A 25,079-nucleotide genomic window follows, 5' to 3' on the forward strand; every position below is an offset into this window, starting at 1 on the left:
TCAAATCTGCACATTGCATAATTAGTGATGAAATTCCATGTGTTGGCAATGCCAGTGACAATCCAGCTGCAGCACAAAGCTCGTGCAGTTGTCTCCATGTGCTTCTCCTGTTTCTTGAAGGAACTCAGTATTTCATCTTCCTGCAAAATATTTAACCAATTCCTTTCTCTGTACAAAGCAACTTGTGACACAGGGTAAGGAGAAAGTTCATTGGAAATAGCCTTGAGGGATTTTTATTAATATCTCACTGGTACCAGAATGTGGGTTTGGGTTCTTTCCCCTTTGTTAAAGTTTATTTTATACTAAGTTTATAACTGCAACTGAATTATTTTTCCTGCCTATAAAATACCAAGAAAACAGAACTACAATCTGTGAAAATGGCAATAATGTACTTTTCTTTTTTCAATCTGAGGTAGATGTATTTATCTCTATTAATGCTAGACAGGCATATTTTAGAGATTCATGGCTGAATTCATGTAAAGCCAGGCACAACAGGGAGAAATATAGGCATGGTATTTTTTTGGTTAGTGCAGTTTTAATGAGCAGATGAAAAAGAACAATCCTTTTCATGCTCTTCTCCTGCAAGAGCAATTCCATGATTATTGATTGTCACTAGAAATAACTGTCTAATATTGAAATAGCTGTTTGAGGCACAGGATGCACAATGTTCATGCTGCTTGAGCTTTTTATTTCAAAGTGTTATCAGTACTCATAAATCAGAGTTACACCTGATTTCCTTCCATAAGATGAGATTTAATTACAAGATTCAATTATTTCTGTACTCAAGACTGATTTCTGGAGAAAGAAGCGATAGAGAAGAGGGACACAGAAGGGTGATGCAGAACCAATCACAGTTACACATGCACTCCCAGGCCTACAAGCCAAGACATTCCCATTTCATCATTCACAGAAATAAATTATCTCAGCAGTGTGAACATTGCTAATTTTTTTCCTGGGTATTTAAATGATGTTAACAAATTTTATCTCATCATCCAATTCTGCAGTGTTCTCATCTAGGGCTTAAAAACTGATTCACCCCAGCTGTTGGGGTCATGGTCCCAGTTCCCCAAAATACAGATGGGGAGGGAATGGGACAGACCTGAGAACTGCAGCAGTGCCAAAGCTGCAAGAGGAATGTCTCATTTTCCCTCACAGCTTCACAGCATGCCCAGACAGGCTCTTTTGAATTAAATGCACATAGATAGGTGTGGGAAACCTCTCCACAGATATTATTAATGGTTTTTTCATCATCATGCACTGCCTAGGTTAACCCTTATGGTACATAGCAACTGTCCTTAAGAAAAATAATTTTCTCAGCAAGGCTTTCTAGACAAGACCCTTCTGTGCCCCAGTGCTGTGTTGTGGAACAGCTCTGTGTTCTGAGGCTGAGGGAGCCCTGCTGAAGGTGGAGGAGGAGCAGAGGCAGGGACACCCAGCCCTGCAGGTGTCCCAGCGCCATGGATGGTGCCAGTTTTCCTCTCCTTGGCAACACGGCCTCTCCCTCGCACTGTCTGCTCAGCACAACTCCCAGCCCAAGTCAGCTGTGCCTTTGTGACCCCGGGAAGCTCTGAGTGCTCAGAGCCTTGGGGTGGGCAGGGCTGGGCTCCCAGCCCCGGGGCAGTCATGGGGGCAGAGGCACAACCTCAGTCCCTTTGATCAGTGTGGCTGGCAGGGGCCCTGGCACAGGGTGTGCAGTGGCATCCTGTGCTCAGTCTGCTGTCAGCTCTGAGTGTGACATTCCCTGAACACCTACGAGTTACCCTCCAGCTTTGATCATCTCAGTCTGTTGGGAAACAGAGATTGTGTGATACCACTGAGCTGGGCTTCTTGGAGTCACAGATATCCAGCAGTTAAATCTGCAGGCAAAGGTAATGCACAAGGTTTGGCCCACAGAAAGTATTTTCTGTAGGATAATGTTCACCACATTCTTTCACTGCTCTCAGGAAAACACACACTTGGTCTGCTGTGCATCTTGAACAAAACAAGGAGAACCTTCTCACACTGCCCCTTTGCCCTCCTCTGCTCTGGGAGACGCTCACTGCTGTGCCTGCAGTGTGGGGAAGCTGGCAGTGTGCAGTGCTGCCCTTTAAGAATGTTCCCTATTCCACTGGGACAGAGGAGCACCTCAAAAAGCACAGAAATTATTTTGTAATGGACCTGATTTACTGCACCTGTGTTCCCCTGGGTCAGCTGCCAGGGTGCAGGTCTGGTGCACAAGTTTTGGCAGTGCTTGGTGACAAGGAATGGCAGTGCCATGCCCAGCCTGCTCCAGGAATGCCAGTGCTCCTGGAAGCACAGCCACAGTAATTAACACATTTGCACCTGCTGCTGACTGTGACAGGCTCAGCACTGTGGGGACCTTCTGTTCCCCACAGGCAGCTCTGCAGCACCTCCACATCCTCAGTGAATCATTCCTTCAGTGAGGCAGTCACATTGTCTGACTCTTTGCACAGGGAAAAATGCCACAGAAGCACAGGAGGGTTTGGGTTGGAAGGAGCCTGAAGGATCACCTGGTTCCACCCCTCTGGCACAAGCAGGGGCAGCTTCCACCAGCCCTGGCTGCTCCAAGCCCCATCCAGCCTGGCCCTGGACACTTGGAGCCCAATCCTGTCACTGCACTGGCTCAGTTCTGTCCCAAACACCCATCCTGACTCCTGGCTGGTGAGAGCACAGGCCCCAGGGTGTGTGGGCTGGGAGGGTCTGTGATTTGCTTTACTTTATCTGTGCACACACACACACAGATGGAGTTTCAGGGGGAGCCAGTTCTGGGGTTTTACTGGCACCAGGTGTCTCTTCTGCTGTGGTGTTTGCTTTGCAGATTTGTGCCATCCCCGTGGCACTGCCTTGGTCAGTGACTGCCACAGGAGCTGTCGGTGCAGGTGTTCATTCATCCTGTGATGGGATGAGGGAAAATCCCTGCTGCTTGTCCCTCCCTGGGCATGTCCCTTCACAGGCCCTGTGGGGCTGTTTGGATGCAGCCCCTTCAAAAGGAGCCTCCAGGAGCCCCTTCCCAGAGGAGGGGAGGGGGCTGTGTGAGCGCTCTGCTCCCAGCTGGGTCACACATACAGGCAGGCAGGCTTCCTTGCAATGTTTGGAACTTGTATTTCTCATTGGGTCAGACATACTGAGGAGAAAAAAAAATGTATTTAACTATTACAGTTTGTCGAAGTTCCAGTTAAGCTTGAAGTTAGGCAAAAAGGAAAACAGAGCTAGGGAATACAATCATTTTTCATCAGTGACTTGAGATAAAAGATTCAGTGAGAGGCACCCTCTGAAGAGCTAAACTGATGATGAGTTCTGGAGACATAGATCTCTGTTCTGACAGGACCTAATGCTACATAAAAGATATTCTTCAAGAAGCAGTGCTTTAAACATTTACTGGTCAGAAACAAGACTCTTAACGTGCACATTTATGCAAAATATAAACCACAATATTAACCTTTCCTGAGAGCAGATAAACATGCTGTGCATTGCTTGGAAGGCATTAGAAATGTCATTTCAAGCATCCTGATTTTCTTCTGCCTCTTCTTTTTTATCATACAGTGGGAATAGTGTGCAGGATCACTGCAGGTTGTGCAGGACTGCAGCTTGCATGTGCTGCCTGTGGTACAGAGGCACTCAGCTCCCATGGCTTGGCAAGGAGAGTCCCAGCTCTGAACAAGCTCAGGACACTCCAGAATTCTGCTGCTCTCATCATCCACGCAGCACATGCAGCAATGTGGGCATCAGGGTGCTGTTCCCAAGCTGCTGGAGCCTGGGCAGTGGGCTCACTCTTCTCCTTGTGCCATGCTCAGGAGCAGCTCCACTCCATCCTGCAGCATTCTCCTGCCTGCCCTCCTGCTCCAAGCTGGGCTGGCATCTGTACCAAGGGGGAATTGGCAACTGAGTGCTGTTCTGAGGAAGCTGATGGCATTTTCTGGACGCCAAGGGGTTTATCAATTGCTTTAGTCACTAAGACACACCCAGCCCAGTGAGAACCCAAGTTCCACATCCTCTCTTAGAAAAGGCCAGCAGCATGCCTCAGTGCCCTGGCCCACAGGAATCAGCCTTTACCCAGACAATGAGAGCCTTTGTTCCATGGGAAGAGGGCACCTGACTGAAGCAGGTGACACCCACTTGATTCTGAGACCTGGGGAGGTTAAAGCTCCCTGACACTTTGGGATGCAGTGTCTGCAGAGGAATGGGCCCCTCCAAGACACCCTGCTCCAGCTGGCTGGGCTGTTTGCTGATGTTGTTATCACTCTGCTATCAGTGGTGCTATCAACCCCTCTCCACGCTTGGTGAGTTTCCCTTTGTTGTCATCCAGGCCACAAGGTGATCCCTCAGCTGTGGTCCCCACGATGAGCTCCACTGAAGCCAGACTTTGTTTGCTTCCCTGGGATTTCACAGGTGCAGCCAGTCACGGAGTTCAGGCACATGTTCCTCTGAAGGGATAAAAACAAAATTCCTGATCAACCTAGAAATGTTGATGTGAAACATTTTCTGTGAAAAATCAGCCAAGTCCGTGAGGGAACAGGGAGGAAGAGCACGGGTCTGCTGGGGAGTGGCTGAGGGGGCTGGGGATGCTCAGCCTGGAGAAAAGGAGGCTCAGGAGCTCCCTGGCAGGAGGCTGTGCCCAGGTGGGGTCAGTTCTCTTTTCCCAGGCAACAGGACAAGGGAAAACAGCTTCAAATTGCACCAGGGGAAGTTTAGGTTGGATACTGGGAGCATTTCTTCCCAGCAAGGACTGTCCAGCCCTGGCACAGCTGCCCAGGGCAGTGCTGGAGTCCCCATCCCCAGAGGGATTGAACAGGCTCCTGGATGTGGCACCTGGGGACATGGGACAGTGGTGGCCTTGTCAGTGCTGGGGAGCAGCTGGACTGTGATCTCAGAGTGCTGTTCATCAAGGCTGTTGTGATTCTGTGTCTAAGGAGGAAGTGGAGAAGAAGAAAAAGGGACAGAAACTCGTGCGCAAGTTTGCTGGCCCAGTCCACCAGGAGTGCATTCTGTGCCAGTCATTCACATGAACGTGCTGAGATAGGATTAGCTTTGACTTCTCTGATACTTATCTGCATAATTTGTTCTATGTTTTCACTTATCTCTTCTTCAAAAAGGAAACATACCAATAACAGAATGCGTGGGTCAAGTTCTATTTATCGATTTAATTTGTTTTGGCTACAAGGTGGAGATTAGAACATGCAAGTGAGAGGGAAATAGGCTGAATATGAAGGCAGGTGATCTGAATGCACAGCCAGAAACCTGGGCCTGGACCATCCATTGCAAAGCCCCTACTTGGGTCAGTAACACTTTCCTGTAAAAGGGAACTGATGTAGTCAGGTTCAAACTTGCCTCTGGTGAGCCAAAAGGATCTGCTCATTAAATATAAACCACAAGTGTCTCAGACTCCCCATTCTGGATTATCCTAAACAAGATTGATTTTTTTTTTTAAATTAGCTTGTGAATGCAGCTGAAAATCACTTTTCTTTTTGTAACTGTGGTATTGTACAGCTGTCTCATGGCCAGAGTGTTTTGGGAAGAGGATTTAAGGGAAGGTGCTTTCTGCTCAGCTGAAGAACAGAAATTCAAAGGAGAAGCAAACCTTCACTGGCATTCACAACATCTTGCCCCTGAGAGGAAAGGGCAGTGGGTGTTGGACACCTCCATGGGTGTCAGAGTAAGGGACTTGTACAGAGAGAGCAGTTCATCCTGCAGGCAATCCAGGTACACCCTCTGAGCAAAGAGATTTTTCCTACAAGAAAATCAGTAGTGGAAAGGGAATGTAAGAAAGAGTGATATTTAATGTGATGTGAGAGAGATAATTCATGGCAGATGATGGTGACAGCTGGGGAAACAGTGTCAAACTCCACAGAGTGATGGAGGGGAGTTACTGGCTGTACACACAGGGAATTGCTGCTTTCCCCTGAATAAAACATCCTTTGCTTTCACACGTACTCGCTGCTGTGGCAGGCAGGACAGGGCAAAGGAAAAAGGATACTTTCAGTTAAGACCTTCTAGGAAGGATTTTTTTTTTTGTTGGTTTCTTATTTTGCAGAAGAGCCTTATTTTTAAATCCAAGCTTCCCTGCTCTCAGCAGAAGGCAGCTGGAACTGAACCCTGACACAATCTAGGGTGATATTGTGTGTGTGAGCACTGGGGTCATGGTTAGACTTGATGACCTTAAAGGTATTTTCCAGCCTAAATAGGTCTGTGAGTCAGGGGAAATCATAACTAGCTAGGGTAACAGCTGGGACTGACCAGAAAGGACTGTCTGCTTTTCCTTGACTCAAAATGCAGACTGTGATTCCTGGGAATGCTTCTCCTTGGACAGGAGCCTGATCAGGGCTGGCTCCTCCTGCCATGGGGTTTTACAGAGAGGGCTCAGGAGGGTCCATTGCCAGAGCAGGATCACACAGTGATTCCCTGCTGGGACTCACTTGGTGCCCAGGGTCAAACCAAGCTGGGAAATCTTGAGTTGAAGCTGAGCCAGAGTCAAGGGACATTCACCAGCTGCTCGAAGGACTCTGCTGGGTCCCGTCTGGGAGGGATCTCTCCCCAGACCAGAGGGGGTCCCCCATCAGGAGAGCAATTCTGTGTTTATTACCTGCTTCTACCTTCGCCCCGGAGCCAGGAATGTTGCAAGTGAGCGAGCAGCTACAAAAGAACCATCTAACTTTTATGACCTGAAGTCATAAATCTGTGATAGTTTGTTTTCACTGTGGCTTTATTTGCTACTTGTCTCAAAAAAGATCGAGAGAGCCAAGGGCAGAGCAGGCTGTAAGGAATGAGGTGATGGCTTTGTCCTCAGTCTCCTCCTGCTCCAGCAGAGCCCAGTGTGGCACAAACAGTTGTGGACAGCCCTCCCCTCCAGCCTGAGGAACAAACCAGGCACGAGGGGTCTGTGGGCTCATCAGAAACTCCTCACGCTGCTCACACTGCTCATCAGAAACACCTCACGCTGCCCACAGGGCTCTGCTGAGCTGGGCCTCACAAGTCTCCCTGCTCTGGGGAGTTTTTGGGCTTGTGCTTGCCCATGGACAGACCTCCCCCTCTGGAGAAAACAGGGGATTTGGAAAAGCTGAGGTGAGCAAAGAAGGAAAACTTCTGTCCAAAGAGTTCAGATCAAAGTTAGACAAGGAAGATGCTGGAGGCAGGAGGGAAAAAAGTAATCTGGTTTGCTTTTGTCTTCCAAAAGAAAATGAGCCTAGGAAGAAACACACCAAAGAGTGACAATGCCTGGATTTGTGAGCAACTTTCCTGGGCACTCCAAGAGCTTGGGCCAAGAAATATTTGAAGCTGTGAGAGCACTGGGTCCTTCAGAGCAGACGGACACAATGACAGCTTCCTCCATGGTGTGCACCGAGAGGAATGATGGCCTGGGCCCCTCTCTAAGCAGTTTCTGCCTCTGCAGCCCCACGTCCCAGGCTGGCAGTGCTGGAGCTGCCTGCCCTGTGCCCGTGATCACTGTGCTGTGAAAATGACCTGGAACAGGCTCGTGGACATGGCTGCTCGTTTATAACACAGCAGAAAAAGTCATTGCCACTGCCAAGGAAAGACAAAAGGCCACCAAACAATAACCCAGCCGTAAATGAAGGCTATAAATATGGAGATAGGTGGGAGGTAACTACAGGCTTCCTCTCACACCAGGTTGGAAAGTGTCCTTCAGGTCAAGATGCTGTGTGTGCCATGAGCAACTTTTTCTGATCAGAATTTTTTCAGTGGGAAAAAAAAAAATCTGCTTTTCTTACTTCCCATAGGTCAACATTAGGATGCAAGGTCAGAGCTCTGCAAGGATTTGAAAGTAAGCTTGAAAAATCAATTCAAAAATATGATTGATTGCACAGAATGAAGCTGTGGGGACAGGTGAGAGCAAAAGATTGCACAGAGATCATGGTGCATTGAAAAATCACCCTGATTGCAGCTGCCTTCATGCTGTGGCTGCCCTCCTGAAACTGTTCTCTGCAAGATTCATTGGGCAAAGGCTGAAATGTTATTTAGTTGTGCAATAATGCCATAACTGTGCCACAGCCATAGCTGCTGCCAGGTGGGTGAGAACAGTTGATTTGCATTAAATCCTGAGGACATACTTCAGGCAGCAGTTTGCTCCTGCATTGCTGGGTTTCAACCCAATTCCTGATCCCAGATGCAGGTCTGGCAGAGGATGTACACACACATTTAGGGCTGGATTCATCTTGGATGGATTGTGTGTGTGCTGGCCACATCACAGGAGCTGCATCGGAGAGGAGAGGAGAGGAGAGGAGAGGAGAGGAGAGGAGAGGAGAGGGAGAGGAGGGGAGAGGAGGGGAGAGGAGGGAGGGAGGGGAGAGGAGGGAGAGGAGGGGAGGGGAGGGAGGGGAGGGGAGGGAGGGAGGGGAAGGGAGGGGAGAGGAGGGAGGGGAGGGGAGGGGAGGAGAGGGAGGGAGGGGAGGGGAGGGGGAGGGGAGGGAGGGAGAGGAGGGGAGAGGAGAGGAGGGAGGGGGGGAGGGGAGGGAGGGGAGGGGAGGGGAGAGGGAGGGGAGGAGGAGAGGAGAGGGAGAGGAGAGGAGAGGAGAGGAGAGGAGAGGGAGAGGAGAGGAGAGGAGAGGAGAGGAGAGGAGAGGAGAGGAGAGGAGAGGAGAGGAGAGGAGAGGAGAGGAGAGGAGAGGAGAGGAGAGGAGAGGAGAGGAGAGGAGAGGAGAGGAGAGGAGAGGAGAGGAGAGGAGAGAGACTGGGTTCAACAGCAGAAGGAGAGAAAAGGACAAGGCACAACTGGATCTGTGACCTTCGTACACGAAGCTTGGGGAGCTGCTGATGCTCCTCGGCTCGGGCAGGCTACCGGCGATCTCCCAGTGCCCTCTGCTGACACCAGACCAGAGCAGCCTCTGCAGAAGCCCGAGAGATACCAACCGAGTTGCTCAACAGCGATCCCGAGCTCTTCATTCCTCTGGCAGCGCAAAACCACAACAATTCCCCTCTGGGAAAACGCTGGAGCGGCGCTGGCCCGTCCCTTCCCGCGGCTCCTGCGGGGATGCCCCGTGTCCTGCCCGTGCCTGCCTGCCCACGGAAACACCCGGGATTCAGCCCTGCAGGATGCCGTGGAAAAACACTCCGGGGAGACTGGCTTGTGCACCACGTCGTGTGTGAGGGGGATGATCCTCCTGTGCCAATGCAGCGTGTTTCTGTGTCCGTGTGTCCACGTGTCCGTGTGCCCGTATGTCCGGGTGCAGGGGTGCTCACAATCTGCTTCGCCTCCCCAGCTGATTCCTGCCTGGTCTCGGTGCCCTCTAGTGTTGTGAATGCTCCAGTATGTAAAAAAACCCTGTAAAACTGGTCTCTGCTTCAGAATTCCTGCTTTTGCTAACTCTCGATGCACTAATTCCGTTAATTATGCAGCACAGTTACAACTGAACGGAGACAACGTGACCCTGAGCATATCGGATGATCACAGCACCAGACACCTGAGAACACGGTTCTGTAAGCTGAAGCTCGCATCTCTAGGGCCTCAGCCTGCAAACCACACCCAGACCTGCCGGCTGTGCAGCACTCTACCTGACACAGCCATCCCTGCATCTGGGTTAGCAGCTCTCCCAGATGTTCTCCTGGCTGTGGCTGCTGATTGAGCTGGGAAATAATCCACCTCAGTACATCCAGCCCAACAGACAGGAACTGGGATTAGGCTGGACTGCCTGGTTTGGTCTCAGACCCAGAGCTGGTGGGCTCAGGCTGGTCGGAGTAGCGTGGCTGCACAGGACCTCAGTGAGGACCACCACTAACCACCACTAACCAACTACAAACCACTAATTACCACTAACTAACCACAAACTATCACTAACCAACCACTAACCACCATAAGCTACCAGAGCCGGGCGCGCTGCCGGCGAATCCTTCCCGGCTGCGATCGGCTCCCAGCAGAGCCCATCCCGCCGGTGACCTCTGCCGACGGGACAGCGCTCGGCGGCGGCACCGCTCTGGGACAGCTCCCGCGGGTGTTTCCGTGCCCCCACGGACCGCCCCGTGCCGCGGGTGATGCAATGGGGCGATTGCATCAGGCGCGGCCCCGCTGAGCCGCCCGCCCGTGCGAGCGCTGAAGTCATCCAAGTCATCCCCCCCCCGCCCCGAGCGGCTCCTCCGCGCTCCCCTCGCTGCGAGCTGGCGGCAGCGACCGGCTGGAACACCGCGTGAGAAACGCCACCGGTTAGGGAGGGACAGGGAGAGGGAGCAGGTCCCGCTGTGGGGGCTCAGCCTGGAGAAAAGGAGGCTCAGGGGGGACCTTGTGGCTGTGCACAGCTCCTGACAGGAGGGGACAGCCGGGGGGGTCGGGCTCTGCTCCCAGGGAATCGCGACAGGATGAGAGGAAACAGCCCCAAGTTGCACCAGGGGAGGTTCAGGTTGGATATGAGGAAAAACTTCCCAGAAAAGTGGCCAGGCACAGGTTGTCCAAGGCACTGATGGAATCACCTTCCCTGGAGGTGTTCAAAAGGAGCGTGGGGTGGCACCTGGGGGCATTGTTTGGTGGTGAACATGGTGCATACTGGGTTAACTTTTGGACTCGATGCTCTTAAAGGCCTTTTCCAGCCATGATAATTTTGTGAAGTTGACTGCTCAACAGAATTTCATTAAATCCTTTATTTCAATAAATCCTTTCAATTATTCCAACTTGACAGTCTGAAGCTGCTCCACAGTGGCAGTGGGCAGCTGAGGAGAGTTCTCAAAAGGCATTGGCTGGAATGACTGCGCCTGAAGTTTGAAAGGAAAGAGAGAGAAATGGGGACCATTCCCCAAAATAACAGGTTTAAACCCAAACATGGTTCAGGTACTCATCCTGGCACAGCAACCAGTACGGCCCAGGGCACAGAAATGAGCAGCACTGAGTGCCCATCCTGTCCCTCCCGGAGGCTGGGAAGGCAGCGGGAGGGCAGGAAGGTCCTGTCGTGGGTCTGGGTCAGGACTGATGGGCAGCAGTTCGGGCACAGCGCACTGAAGGGCGAGCACTAAGGGCCGTCACTGGGAAATTGAACTGCCCCTGCACAAGGAGGTTCAGTTCCACACGCCAGTTTGGTTCACGCTGTGGTAAGAGTCGGTCATTGCACGGCACTCCTGGGATAACTCTGCGGCTCCCCAGAGCTACCCAGAGACCGCGGGTGAGTCACGGCAAGTGCTGGGAGATGTGAATGCTGATCCTGGGAGATGCGAATGCTGATCCTGGGAGATGCGAATGCTGATCCTGGGAGAAGCCCTCTACTCTGGGGCTGGCCGTGCCCGGTGTGTGCTGCCCACACAAACCATACACACACTGCACAAAGTACACATGGTACACACACTGTGCGTGGCACTCGGAACTCGGGAGTTTATTCCTTCCTGGTGCTCCCCCACGGCCGGGCCCTGGCTCCTTCAGCCTCCAGCCCGCACCTGAGGCGCCGGACAACCTCGGGTCTTCGGAACAAGGTCCTGCAAGCCCGGGGGTCTCTAGTGTCACACGCCGGCCGGTGACAGCGGGACACGCCGGCGCGGCTGTGCCCAGACTCCCCCCGGCGCGGAGCTCGGGCCCCGCCGCCCCCCGGCCCGGTGCCGGTGCCGCTCCCCGGCCGCCCCCCGCCGGCGCCGCTCCCCGGCATGGCCCCGCCCCGGCGGCGCCGCCGCCAATGGAGCTGCGGGGCGGGGCGCGGGGCACTCCCGGTGCCCGGGACGGGACGGGCTCCGACCCGCTCCGTTCCACGCGGGGCCGCCGAGTCACTGCCGGTGCGGTGCCGCTCCGGCTCCGCATCCGCGCCGTCTCTCGTGGCCCCGCCGCCCTGCGGGTCCCGGTCCGGTCCGTGCCGTGCTGCTAGCACCGAGACAGGTAATCCGAGGGGTCGCGCACCTGCCCGCCCGCTCGGCGGTCCCGACCCTCCCCGGTGCCGGTGTCACCGCCGGGCGGAGGCGGTTGCGGGGTCGGTGGGACCGGCGGGACCTGCGGCGGGTTCCGCTCCCGGCAGCGCAGCGGCAGCGGTACACGTGGGCTGTAGCCGGTTCCGTGATCACCGCTGAACGCCGGCGGTGCCGGGCGGTACCGGCCCGAGGGGTGCGGGGAGCGGGAGATGCGGAGCCCGGCGCCGCGGTCCCGGGGGATGCGGGGAGGGCGATGCGGGGCGGCCGTGCCGCGGCGGAGCCCCTGGCCGGGACGTGCCCGGGCAAATCCCGGCGCGCTGCCGCCTTCCCGAGCGGGCGGCGGGGGGCGCCGGCGGGGTCTGGCCGGGCTGCGGGGGCGGTGGGCGAGCTGGGCCGGGCCGGGCCGAGCTGGGCCGGGCCGAGCTGGGCCGGGCCGGGGCGCGCCCACGGCCGGCACCCGCGTGGGCGCAGCGCGCTGCCCCCGCAGCCGTCCCGTCCCGTCTCGCCTCGGCTGTTTTTCCAGAAAGGAGCAGCTGCCAGATGCGGGGGTCGGGAGGTTTAGGTTGTGTATTAGGAACAAGTTTTTCCCCCAAAAAAATTCATGCCCCGCCACAGGGAGGGGGGAAGTCACCGTTTGGGGAGATCTAATGGACGCGAGGATGTGGCACTTGGGGACGTGGGTTAGCGCTGGGGGAACAGTTGAACTCCATGGTCCCCGAGAGCTTTCACGGCTACAGTTGTTCTCTGATTATTGCCGGAAGATAGTGAAAGTTACTAAGAATTAAATGTGGGCAAAAAAACAGATGGAAAACCAAAGTTTTATTCAAATTGATAGCAGCTTTGGAGGTGTTACTTGAGATACCTGGAAAGGCAGCGTGTGAGTTTCCAAGGTGGGGCAGCCCTAACTTGGCAAATCACTGGAAAGTGGGCATTGTGCCCTGGGGACTCCTGCTGTGCGCTGAAGAGGGGTGAGAGCAGCCCGGAGCACTTCCTCCCCACCCCAGCCACGGTGCTTTCGCTTAAAGCAAACACAGGTCCCCAGCCACTCCGGATAAAACAATTAGTGGGCAGTTGTGTGTGTGGAATCTCCAGTTTGGGAAACTTGTTGATTTCCCAGCCACGTGGAAAGCCTCAGATTCCACCTTTTTTCCTTCTGTGCGAAGCCCTTTTTCCCAGAGGAGTCTCGCTGTTGTCGAGGTTCTCGCAGCATTGTTTGTAGCACAGGGAGATGAGGAGACACTGCCTGGACCAGAGTGGGGGAATGGCTGAGCAGGAGACTGGAGCTGACTGTGGCCAGCCATGAGGCATGCACTCATATTTTCCAGATAGCATTTTTTTCCCCCCTGCTTTTCACTTGCAGCTCTTATTTAGGATTTCAGCTCTTTGTTCTTAGGTTCCAGTGTATACAAGTGTCTCATCCTGAGGCATGGTGCTGCCTGACTGTGCCAGTCAGTCCTGCAGCAGAGTAGAGATCTCCTGTAATGTGTGTGCTGGCTCACGTGGTGATGTGGAAGAGCCACTGCTGGGTGGGTGTCTGAGCCCCTGAGGGTGGGTCTGGGCACCTCCTGTCCCAGGCAAGCAGAGCCCCAAGGCTGGAGGGCTCAGGGTCCATGGCTGAGAGGGGAAGCAGCCCGCACACCCATCTCCTCCTGACCTGCCTGCACCCCTGCCAGCTCCCCCTGCCCCAGTCCTTGCTGGGCAGATGGGGAGAATCAGCAGCGCTGAAGGTTTCACTGATTGCTTTCATTTTGTTCCTTTTCACTTATTATTTTCCTCACCCTTGTTTTCCTCCCAGAATCCTGTAGCTGCACACAAAAGAAATAGATTGGATTCCAATATAGTCTAATTTTATTTTTTTTTTGAAAATTACACTTTCACAGAGAAAAGACAATGGCTGAGCTGTAGTGCTGTCACAGGGTGGATGAACTGCAGTTCATGCTGTGGCTCTGCTGGAACCATTTCATCTCATGCAGTGAAACTCATTCAGCAGCTCATGGCTTTGGTATCTTAAAGGCTGATGCAGTGGGGAGCCCATTCTGCTCTCCTGCTCAGGCAGGATGTCTCTTTAAGGCAATAAAAGAGTTCCCTAACAAATTAGAGATGTTTTCAAGTATAACTCATACATCTGGGACTGATGGCAGGAGGTTCGTTTTCCCCTCAACCTCTAAGTACGTTGATACTGTGCCCCATGAATACTCATTGTTACTGTGTCACCTTTATATTCCCCCGTGGCAGATAAAATGTGCAGCCCTGGAAGTGTCAGGGAGACTCCATGTGGTTCCCGAAGAGGTGGTGGGAATTGTTGGTTTTGGCTTTTCCTTGGCTTTTCCAGTTGTTTCAGTTGAGCATTAGGTGATCCAAGGTTGCTGCCATACCAGAGCAGCACCAGGTGGTTTAGATGTGTCCTCCATGTACAAATCAAATGTCTTGGGTCTGGTGGTGTTGAAATAAGAATTACAAAGGTGCCCCAGCTCTGAATTTCATGCCTGATACTCTACCACTGTTGGTTCCCTGTATTGTCACACTCGAGCAGCAGCAGACCTGCCCTGTGCCCAGTATCCTGCTGGCACGTTGGGTCTGGCTGTCTGCTCCATCTTGAGTGATTCCATCATCCTGGCAGAGGTCCTTGTGCTTGGAGCAGCTCTGACACAGGATTCCTTTGGCCTGTGTAACTTTCTGTATTTGGCCAACTGCTCTAAACCGGGTTCTTGTGGGGAGGGGGCTTTGAGGGCATTCTCTCAGCTGCAGGCCCTTTGAAAGGCTGGGAAATTCTGTAAATATATGAGAAAAAGTGGCAAAGTTGTGTTCACAGCACAGTTTTACCAAAAACCCTGCTGGTTTGGGGTTTTTTGTTTTGTTGAGTTTTTTTCCACCAGTGCTCTTTTCCTTGCATTACAGCACTTTGGAGAGGGGGTAAAAACCAGCACCAGCCCCTTGCTCTCCCTACTCTGGTGTCAGGGTTCCTTTCCTGTGGCCTGCAATTCTGTTTCATTCATCTTGTGCTGTTATTAGGAGCAAAATCCTGACCCAAACTCCATGCCCCTGGCATGCTGGGCTCCTGGATCAGTTGTGTGACCCCTGCCCGGTGTGCCAGCCCCCCAGAGGAGCTGTGTGTCATTCATCTGGGACCTGGCTCCTCACTTTTTATTTTCCCTCCTGTATTCAACCTGTAGCTGAACCCTGACACCCAACCCCGTGCTTGAGGCAGAGACAGTGGAATCACCACCTTCTGAGATGGTGACAAATCTTCTTTTATTCAGTGGTGTCAGGAGCCTTTATGCTAGTTACAAGCTGTGCCCATGCCCCTCCCGAGTCCCTTCAGCCCCTGCTGGCCTGTCCCCATGGACTTGGCTGCTGATCCTGCATCAGCCCATGTGCTGTGAGCAGGAGCTGCGTGAGGGAGGGTGACTCATGCTCTGTGCTCGTCTGGGCAGACCTCATCTCCCATGAATCCCGGCCCTCCAGAGCCGGGGGAGCCCGGCCAAGTGTCCTCTTCCAAAAGGCACCGGCAAGGGAGTGGTGGGATTAGGCAGAAAAAGCCTGCAGAGGAATGCTGCTGTGGGAGGGGAAGGAGCTGTGGCAGGAGGTGCTGGGGGCCCTGTAGATGATCCCCCCCTCTGCTGCAAGAGCCTTGCAGGGGCCAGACATCTGGCCAAGCTTCCCTCTCAGAGGACAGCTCTGGTTCTCTAGGCTGTTCAGGCTGGTGTCCTCCAAAATGTGTTCACTATTCCTGGTGGGTGTGGAGAACTTGCTCCCAAGGCAGGTTGAACAGTTTCTCTCCTGATTTTCTGCACGAGGTAATAGGAAAAGCAAAGTGGGGATTGGTCTAGTGAAAGTGGATTTTATTCCCTGTCTGTCATCATGGGAAGAACCCCTCTAGAATCTGCAGAAATAATCAGGCAGCCCAAAAACTCCAAATAAATTGCTCCGTTTTGCAGCTTCAGTCTGAATTGCTTGCTCTGATTGAGATGCTGGTCCTGGGCTGGTTCTGTTGTTATCTTCTGCTGAGCCATTAATGCACCTCAGGAGGGCTCTGGAGGGTGTGTCAGAGGGAGGTTGGAGCTTGTTGTGCTGCTCCTCTGAGTTTGCTGTGAATGACACCATGCAGAGATGAAACGTGCATGGAGCAAGAGCCTGAGAGACTGCACAGCTCCGGGGGGGAGCAGCAGGGCCACAGGGGTGTCTGTCTGTCTGTCTGTCTGTGTGTCTGTCTGTCTGTGTCTGTGTTCTCCATTCTGTTGGGATGTGTGTGTGTCCCTTTCTGTTGTGTGTGCAGGGTGTGTGTGGGGCACTGTGTCCTGTTCTGTCAGGGACACAGCCACCAGCATTTGGTGCTGTCACACCAATGCAGCCTCGTTGGCCAGAGGTGGGCTGCTGGATCCTGAAGCTGGGGCTTGGCTGAGCCTTTGCTGGGGCCAAGCTCTCTCCTGATTGTCTCTGGTACCCAGAGCCACGGCTGGGGCTGGCAGAATCCACTGGTGACCTGAGCAGTTAGTGGCCACACTTCAATGCTGTGACTGAAATTTCATTTGCTGCATTGTGAGGCTGTGAGATGACAGCAGAATGGGGCAGCCCAGGACCAGCCTGGGACTGATGGAGCCATGTGGAAGGAACCAGGAGTTACCTCCTGCCCAAGTCCCTCCCACAGTGCTCAGCAGTGCTGGCTGCTGTCCTGGCCAGGTGGAGATGTCTACCCAGAGATGGGCACACTGCTCATCCCAAATGTGTTAGGGCTGGCTCTGATCCCTCTGCCTTCTCTTCCTCTCGTCCCCAAGCTCCCCTCTCCTCTTCAGCACAATGGCCTGCCAAGAGAGTGAGTACCTGGATGACCAGAAGAAATGTGTCCCCTGCAGGAAGTGCATGCCCGGGCAGGAGCTTTCCAAGGTAAATTGACTTGTCTGTAAGGAGCAGAAATCATCATGGGTGGCACGGCTGGGTTAATCCTCTGCCAGCCTCCCTTCAGAAGGGTGATCTTAGGTCCCAGCATGTTGGGAAGAGCTGAGACTTGGTAGGATGGAGTGGTGGATTGTTTCACTTGCCCAGTTAGAAGGGTGAGACAATGGAAGCAGGAGTGATGAGGGATTTAAGGCAGCACAGGGAACAACCTGATTTCCTTTTTTGCTGGTGGAAATCTAAATTTCCTCTGGGCTGTAGCCCCAAGCAAGGTCACACTGCGTGGCTGGGCTGCACCTGGGTGGGTGCCAGCAGGACACTGCTCCAGGGGGTCTCAGTGGTGGGGGGCTTGGGTTGGTGGGAGGCTTGGGTTGGTGGGAGGCAGCAGGGTTCACCTGGTGGTGCTGCTGGTGCTTTCCAGCACCCAGAGCACACCGGTGGGCCCCAGCTGGGAGCAGATGGGGTCCCTGAGTGTCACCTGGGAGCTGCACTGGCGCTGGCTGCTCTCACCTGGGTTCTGAGGACCCCACATGAACGGCGGCCCTTTGCCCCCAAAGAAGGGACGCTGTTTCCCTCAGTACCGCTTGGAGCCCCTCACCACGTGTCCCCACCCTGCCCCTTGCAGGACTGCGGCGATGGCAGCGGCGGGGACGCGCAGTGCGTGGCCTGCCCTCCCAGGAAGTTCAAGGACCGCTGGGGCCACCACGGCTGCAAGCCCTGCCTGTCCTGTGCCCTCATCAACCGCCTGCAGAAGTCCAACTGCACAGCCACGGCCGATGCCGTCTGCGGGGAGTGCCTGCCGGGGTGAGCAGGGCCAGCACAGCCACACCTGGGGCAGGCAGGGAGGGGCTGGGCACGGGGGGCCACCCATGGTCCCACATGGCACCTAAGAGGAGCCTGGTGACGCAGTGGTGTCTCTGTGAGGATGCTGCTAATGGCGTGGAAGTCAGAGCCCTCTGGAGGGTCCTGTTGTAGCTCCAGAGAAGGAAACCTCGAGGCTCACGTAAACGAGCTGTGAAAGAAAACTTCCAGACTCTCATTGTTCTGTAGACACCAGGGTGGCTGAGCCCTGGAAGGTGAAGTGTTGTAGACCACTGTGGTTAGTAGTCCCCAAAGAGGGGGTTTAAAGGGTTACTGAAATGAAATGGCTGCACACAGACAGCCTGTGCTGCAGGCACCCACTGGCCAGCTCCAGTGTATGAGTCTCTTCTCAGAGCTGTAGCTGGGCTGTTTCCAGCCCTGCAGGGAGCCATTAACCATTAAAATCCAGTTCAGCAGACATGGTGGGGGCGGGCAGGGGGGGCTGTTGGACAGATGTTGCTTCTTGACAAATGTCTAGACATGAGCAAGTAGGTGTGGTGTGGCTCCAGCCAGCGATGAGAGCCCTGTTGCTCCCGTTGCCAGCCAGGCAGGAGTGCAGGATAGCTGTCCCCTGTGCTGTGGGGTGGGTGGCACAGCTGGCTGCACGGCAGGGTGGTGGCAGCCCAGGGGGCCAGGCTGAGCTGAGCCTGTGTGCTGTGTTCCAGGTTCTACAGGAAGGCGCGGATCAGCGGGCAGCTGGAGTGGGAGTGCATTCCCTGCACCAAGCAGACGCCGTCCTCCGAGCCACAGTGTAGGTGTCCCACCGTGCTGGGGTCAGGGCAGGTGACCTGGGCACAGGGGAGCCACAGCCCTGCTGGAGGAGGCACGGCCATGGCATGTGATGAGGGATGGGCAGGGAAGGGGTGGTCCAAGCCTCGGAGTTTGATGATGATGTTTGCAGGTCGCTCCAGAACAAACCTGGTGAAGGTCGCTGTCCCTACTGTACCACCACAGGACACAGCCCTTCTTGCACTGACCAGCAGTGCCCTGGTCATCATTGTCCTGGTGCTGCTGGCACTTTCCATCATCTACTGCAAGCGATTCTGGAAAAGCCAGTGCCAGAGAGGTGAGTTGGTGCTCTCATCCCTGCTGTGCCACTCACCTGTGCCCGTGGCCCCTTCTTGCTGTGCAGAGCATTGCTGAATTCACAGCACAGTGACCCAGCTGTTCCTCAGCTCATACAGAATAGACACCTCATCGTGCTTCTCATGCCTGCAGGGCCTCTCTCTGTGTGTGCTTTACCTGCTCAGTGACACAGAGGAGCCTCCCTCCTTCTTAGGGCCATCGGGAGGAGGAGGAGGCCATTTCACAGTCAGAGCTGGCAATCCTCCCTTCTGAGATTTTTCTGCTTGGGTGGCTCTTTTCTGCAGAATGAAGAGGGCTGTAGGTGTGGTGGCCAGGGTTGGGGCAGGATGGCATCCAGCAGCATGCCAGGGAGCTGCTGGGCTCCCAGCTCCTCACTGGCAGACATACCACAGGGCTGAGGACATGCTAGGGAAGCGAGCCAAGCCTTTGCTCAGGCTGTTTCTCCTCTACCCTCCAAGTCTTCCTGAGGACTCAGAACTTCTCGGGCCAGCGAGCAACGTTCCCAACTGCAGCAGCACCTGGCAGGTTCCTGTGTGAGGAGCAGATGTCCGGACCCTGCTGCCTGGGTGTGAAGAATTTGAGCCCTTGCTACAGGCAGGCAGAAGGTACCTGCTCTCGTTCTTTCCCTGGGGGAAGGAGGGTGCTGCTAGGCTCCAGCTCACACGGTCCCAGGATGAGATGCCCTGAGGCAGGAGGGATGGAGCTGGATGCCGAGCTTCACTGATGAGTGCTGGTTTCTGGTTCCAGGCCCCGTGGAAGCAGTGAAGTTCATTTCTGATGGGGAAGCCGTGGGTCTCCAGCTGCCCTCTCTCCAGCCAGAGATGGACTTGCCCCCAGCCATTGCAGCCAGCACTGCCTCCAAGGCCCAGCTGGGCAGGAGCCTCCTGGAAAGCCAGCCCCTGATCCGGGCCTCAGGCCACGGTGACTGCCTGGAGGGGGTCCTGCTGCCCCCCACCCCCAGGCAGGGCACGGTGGAGGCCCTGGTCCCCCTCTCCTCCTGCGCCTCCGAGATGCAGCACAAGTGGCCCCATGCACCCGTGGAGTGCACTGAGCTGGACCTCCAGAAGTTCTCCAGCCAGGTGGAATTTGTGGGTGGTGGGCAGCTGGAGGACGCCGCCGGCCGGGCTGTGGAGAGGATTCCAGCAGAGAGCAGTGCTGGGGTGCAGGAGAGGGCTCATCACCTGCCCACAGCTGAAATCCCACCTGGGGAGCAGCCGGTGAGTTCCTCCTGCCTTACCACTCCTCAGAACTGCTGCCAGTTGCCCAAGGCTCAGGCACAGAGGCTGGGCTCGACATAGGGGTAGGAATATGGGCTGAGTTGTGTTAATATGGGGTGGTAAGGCGGGAGAAGAAGCACCATTCCCTGAGTCCCTGTGTAAGCCCTGGGAGCAGAGCCAGGCTTTGCTGTTCTCAGCCGACTGCCACCAACCTTGGGGTCTTTGTCTTGCCAGGTGGATGATGCCCAGAGCCTGGTGACTCAGATCAGCAGCACGGCTGGTGGTAAGTGACCTTCAGTCTCACCTTTGTGCTCCAAGTACGGGCATATCAGAGGCAGGTTCTTGGAAGGGAGCTCCTCCAGAAGCCCACCAGGGACTCACCTGACTTGTGGCTTTTGGTCCACAGGGTATATTTTCTGTGATGCTGCCTTGAGTGGCCTGTGGGCAGGTGGCCCAGCTATCACCAGTCACCAGCTTTGCCAGGACTGAGCCAGCTCCATGTTGCTGAGCTCTAAAAGTGATGTTGGAGGAGATCCCTGCCCTGGCAGGATGGCCTTTCACCTGCTCAGCAGGGCCCGAGGCTGGAGGCTGTTCTCTTTTCCCTTTTCCTGTTTGCCTAGGATGTGTCCTAACCCACCTTTGCTGTGTTGCCATCCCCAGGTCTCCCCATAGCAGAGCTGCCCCATTCCTTGGTGCAGTCTCTGGCCTTCCTGTTGGACCCTTCCTTGAGCGGTGTGAAGAACTTCAGCCACGTGGCTCTGGAGCTGGGGCTGATGCCGCAGCTGCTGGGGCGGATCTCGGGCTTTGAGCAGCTGGTGGCACACTTCACCTCTGCAGGAGCTGTGGTCACCGTCCCGCTGCTGGCGCGGGCGCTGCAGCGGCTCCAGCGCTTCGACGCCCTCCTCCTGCTCTGCGACCACTTCACGCTGAGCCCCGCGCCCGACCGCCAGCGCTAGGGCACACCCAGGGACAGAGGAGCTCCAGGCACTGCTGCCCCACCGGCCTGCAGGCACAGAACCTCCCTGGGGTGCGTGGCAGGAGGACACAGAGATGGTTTTTGCGTTATGGAGTGGACATGAAGGGGCGTCTCTGCACAGGGGCTCAGGAAGCACAGCTGTGCCTTTTCCTTGCTCAGGCCCCTCCAGAGGCTGTTTTTTCTCTAGCTGTGACACCCTTCCCTGTTGGTTGCTGTGCTGCCCATACTGTGGTGCTCTGGCTCTGCAGTGAGCCCTGTTCTGCCCCACTGTTGCCATGGGGTTCCTCAGCCATGGGGCTCGGTGTCCATGGGCAGTGCCCTCCTATGAGCCCAGCCATCTCCTCCCTTCCATTCCAGCTTTCCCATCCCTCCTCTGGCCCGTGCTCTGCTTTCCTGGGTGCCAGTTGCCACTTTCTCAGTTTACTTTTCAGTTGCTTCTCTTCCTCTGTGCTGCGATTTCCTTGGCAGAGGACCTGACCATGGCTGATGTGCCAGGCTCCAGCCTTTGTCCCTCTGTGCCACCCTGGCACCTTCCTCTCGTGCCCGTTGGTGGTGCAGTGTAGCATCCTGGCACGAGTTTCAGGCTGACTCTCGTGATGAGCTGATGTAAGCCCTCGTTGGGCTGTGGCTGCTGGCCATGGGCAGGTGCTGGCTCACCCCAGCCCCGTGGCTGTTCACTGCCCATTGCCTCCAAGGCTTCACAAACTGCCTGTGGTGGCACAGGGTCTCAGGGGCAGGGACACTGCCCTGTGGGTGGCAGCTGAGGCTGAAGCTGTGCCTGTGGTCACAGGCAGCGGTGATGTTCCTGCGCCAGCCACAGCAGGAGCTCCTCCAGAAGCTCCTCCTCTTTTAAAATAACATTTTTCTTTTTATTTTCCTGCCTAAAAATGGCCTGATTTCTCATTCCTGGGAGTTGCTACTGGGAAGGGGGAGCACCCTTCTGCTTGGTATTTCATCCTGGGGGATTTGTCATGACTTGCCATGGTCTTGCTGTCACCCTGCGCTGTGCCTGAGCCTGGGGGCTGCAGGCAGCTGGGCTGTTCCCGGTGTGCCCTGGCCATGGGGCTGTGCTGGTGGCCCTGGACAGCAGTGGGGGCTGCAGGACACGTTCCTGAGCGGGGCAGAGCAGTGTGGGGGTGGCCGGGCTCACAGAGGGGTCACGGGCAGGACAGCTGCCAGCGGGGCTGTGGCTGTGGCTGTGGCTCAGCTCCCAGCAGAGCTGCTGCTGGTAACACCAGGGCTGAGGGCTCAATCCCTCTGTGGGCCATTCACTTCAGAGTTAAACTCTGTGATCTTTGTGGTCCCTTCCAACTCAGGGTGTTCTGTGATGTGGTGTCACCCCGGCTGTCCTGAGACTGGCAGACAGCATCGCTGGGGCTGAGCTGGTGGCACTTGCTTTGTCCCTCACTGCGCGGCTGGGGCTGCTCTCTGCTGTCCTGCCTGTCACCGGGGTCTCAGCACGAGCTGGTGGTGTGGTGGTCACCAGCAAGTGGCACTGTTACCCCACTGCCTGCTGCCCCCTCCCAGACCCCACAGAATTCTCCTTTATCTGACCACGGTACCTCAAAGAAGCAGATGCCCCTCTAGGAAGGCAGATCTCCCCCACACCCCAGGGAGCAATAGCTGCTGGTGTTTTCTTTCCCTGTTTAAAGATGTTGGGGCTTGAGCACACCCAGGATGTGCTCAGACAAACAAAGGCATGGGCAGTTGGAGCTGGACCTGGCACTTTCCCTCACTGCTTGTTTCTTCCACAGTCAAGGTCGTTTTATTGCTCTTTGCTCCCCAAGACCTACAGCGTTGAACTTTGAGCCATGTGGGGCCAGGATTAGTCAGACTCTTGCTGCACTCTTGGACTGTTAGGGAGTGTTGCTATAGCACACACAGCCTGGGGCCAGGGATTTCCTGTTGGAGGCTTTTCTGTGGCAGGGAGAGTGCTGGGTTGAATCACCTCACAAAATCCAATAAATATTTAATCCCTCTGTGGACATAGTCACTTCCAGCGGGAAGGAAAAGAACTTCACCCACTGCCTCTGAGTAAGAGCCTCCCTGCAGCTCAGTTTGCTGGCCCTGGCTTTGAAGTTGGAACTGGACTGGCAGCTTGTCCTGTGTGCTCTGTGTCACCAGCGTTTTGGTCACTTGGAGTGCACAGAGCAGTGGCAGCCAGGCAGGATGGCAGAGCCAGCCTGCTCCTGTCAGGAGCAGGACATGGGCAGGAAGGGCTGGTAAATTAAAACTCTGGATCATGGGGATGTGTCACAGGTGTATGCTGCAAATCTCTTCACATGCTGGGCAGCTCCATTGGTGTGCCAGAGTGGGGCTCTGGGCCAAGCAAATGAAGTGAGGATTTAGTTCATTTGTTAAGGGGTTTTTCTCACTTTTTATAAAGAAATCAACCTCATAGCTTTTAAGGTAAACTTACTTTTCAGTTGTTTGATGTCTGAGCAATATTACTTGTACTCAAAACTCACCCCTGCCTCGAGGGTGCTGTGCTGGGTGTGGGTATGGGCCATGCCACACAGGCTGTGTGCCATGCCACAGCTCCTGCCCTGCTGGTGCTGCCCCTCAGGCCCTGGCTGTGCCACAGGGTGTGCTGCCTCAGCACAGGCTGGCAGGGACTGGTTTTATGTGTGTTTGAAGTGTTCTGGGTTCCCCCTCAGAGCCTCACCTGTGGTGTCAGTGCAAGTCTCACTGGCTGGTGCTCCAGCAGGGCTGGACACTGCACAGGAGCCCTGCAGGACGTGGCTTTTCAGCAGGGAGGCTCCCCCAGCTCCCAGCCAAAGGCTGCTCCCCACTCTCACTGTGCTCGTGGCAGGCGCCTTCCTTCAGCTGTAAACCAGCTGTGTTTACAAGGGCCAAAAGTTCAACAGGTAGCCTTTAGCCCACCCTAAGACCACCTGGCCAGGCTGCCTCGAGCCCAGCCAGAGCCCTCAGGGAACCATGAGAGCCTAGAAAACAGGGAGATGCTGTGACTCAGACATCAGAACAACAGTGATCCCTGAGCAGGGAACTGCTTCACTGGGGAACCAATGGACTTGATACTTGACTTTTGCTTTTTAATAGTATTTTCAACATAGCACATAGAATCTAAGGTAGGGAAATTCCTGTAGTGCTGGATCTCACGTCACAGCCTCAGGAAGCCATTTGTGCCAAGCTGGCATGGCTCACAGAGAGGTGAAAGAAATCAAATAACTCTGATATCTGTGCAAACTTGAGCTAGGACTGAACAGTGGAAACACTCCAGTGCAGTGGGGTTATTTTTTTACAAGTGATTGGTTTCCACACCAGTCCTGCCTGGAAGTCTGATTTGCAGAGGAATTTGTATGATAAGTTTAAATCTAGCCCTGTTCTGGGAAGCTCTTAAGCATAGACTTAAAATAGGCACATACTTCACTGTTGTTAAAGTGTTTATTCTGGTGAACAATTGGTGAACATCCCTCGGGTGCTGTTCCTGAACAAGGGGCTCATGAGAGCTCTCCCTCCAATGTGCTTTTACAGAAATAGCAATACTGAAGAAGACTTGGTGTTACTGATCTGGGCACACTTCTTGGAAGAGTCTGCAAGTGTTGGGGGGAGATACCCCCTCCATGTTGGATTATTTAATTCTTCAGACTCTGGTGCTTTTCAAAAAAACAAATCACTACATTTCTGTAGCCATGGTTTACCCAAGGGAATATGTGTTGTTTTTTATGGTAGATGTTATTTTTCTTTAAGGTTACGAATAGGTTATTTATATTTTTGTAAATTCTGTGCCATTACCGTTGTAATTCTGCTGTAGCATTATTTCTGTTGGGTTTGGGGTGTTTGTCTGTATTCAAATCAGGCAGAAGCTGAAGCTCCTGCCCCCTGTTAGTGGAAGGGAGTTGGTCCCTCACATTCCTCCAGACCTGGTGCTCTTGAGTGATGTGTGTTTGTAGTTCAATAAATTTTGGAGCCAGACACGGTGACGCTTGGTGAGTTTTGATTTCTCTCAGCATGGCTGGGGGCCCCCTGCCCACCTGCTGCTGGGGGCTGATGCTGAGGGGCCAGGGGGGCTGGAAGGGGGCTGGCCCTGTCTGGCAGGGCAGGCAGGGCTGCTCAGAGATGCTGCAGCAGCCGAGGGCATCAGCCCAGCCCCAGAGTGGGAAGGGGCAGGGGGGGATGCAGTGGTGGTGCTGGGTGGGGGTGGCTGTGGTTCTGTGCCTGCCCCCACCAGAGCATCAGCTTTAGTTTTTCCGTGGGTTTCA

General features: G+C 54.7%; 1 protein-coding gene across 1 annotated transcript; it reads left to right on the forward strand.

The window, feature by feature from the left end:
* Positions 1–11,633: 11,633 nt before the first annotated feature.
* On the forward strand, positions 11,634–24,783 carry EDA2R (ectodysplasin A2 receptor). The gene is made up of 9 exons (XM_030967961.1): positions 11,634–11,794; positions 16,599–16,707; positions 17,342–17,520; positions 18,243–18,328; positions 18,479–18,643; positions 19,122–19,268; positions 19,411–19,880; positions 20,115–20,163; positions 20,541–24,783. Exons 2-9 carry the CDS (start codon positions 16,621–16,623, stop codon positions 20,834–20,836), a joined length of 1,479 nt encoding a protein of 492 aa, XP_030823821.1. The 5' UTR covers positions 11,634–11,794; positions 16,599–16,620; the 3' UTR covers positions 20,837–24,783.
* Positions 24,784–25,079: the final 296 nt, after the last annotated feature.

The sequence above is a fragment of the Camarhynchus parvulus genome, chromosome 4A (assembly GCF_901933205.1).
Source record: "Camarhynchus parvulus chromosome 4A, STF_HiC, whole genome shotgun sequence".
NCBI classification, from domain to species: Eukaryota; Metazoa; Chordata; class Aves; order Passeriformes; family Thraupidae; genus Camarhynchus; species Camarhynchus parvulus.

Coding starts and splice junctions, on each gene's coding strand:
- EDA2R (XM_030967961.1), top strand. CDS start 16,621: ATGGCCTGCCAAGAGAGTGAGTACCTGGATGACCAGAAGAAATGTGTC. Junction 16,708..17,341: donor CCGGGCAGGAGCTTTCCAAG/GTAAATTGACTT, acceptor TGCCCCTTGCAG/GACTGCGGCGATGGCAGCGG. Junction 18,644..19,121: donor GAAAAGCCAGTGCCAGAGAG/GTGAGTTGGTGC, acceptor CTACCCTCCAAG/TCTTCCTGAGGACTCAGAAC.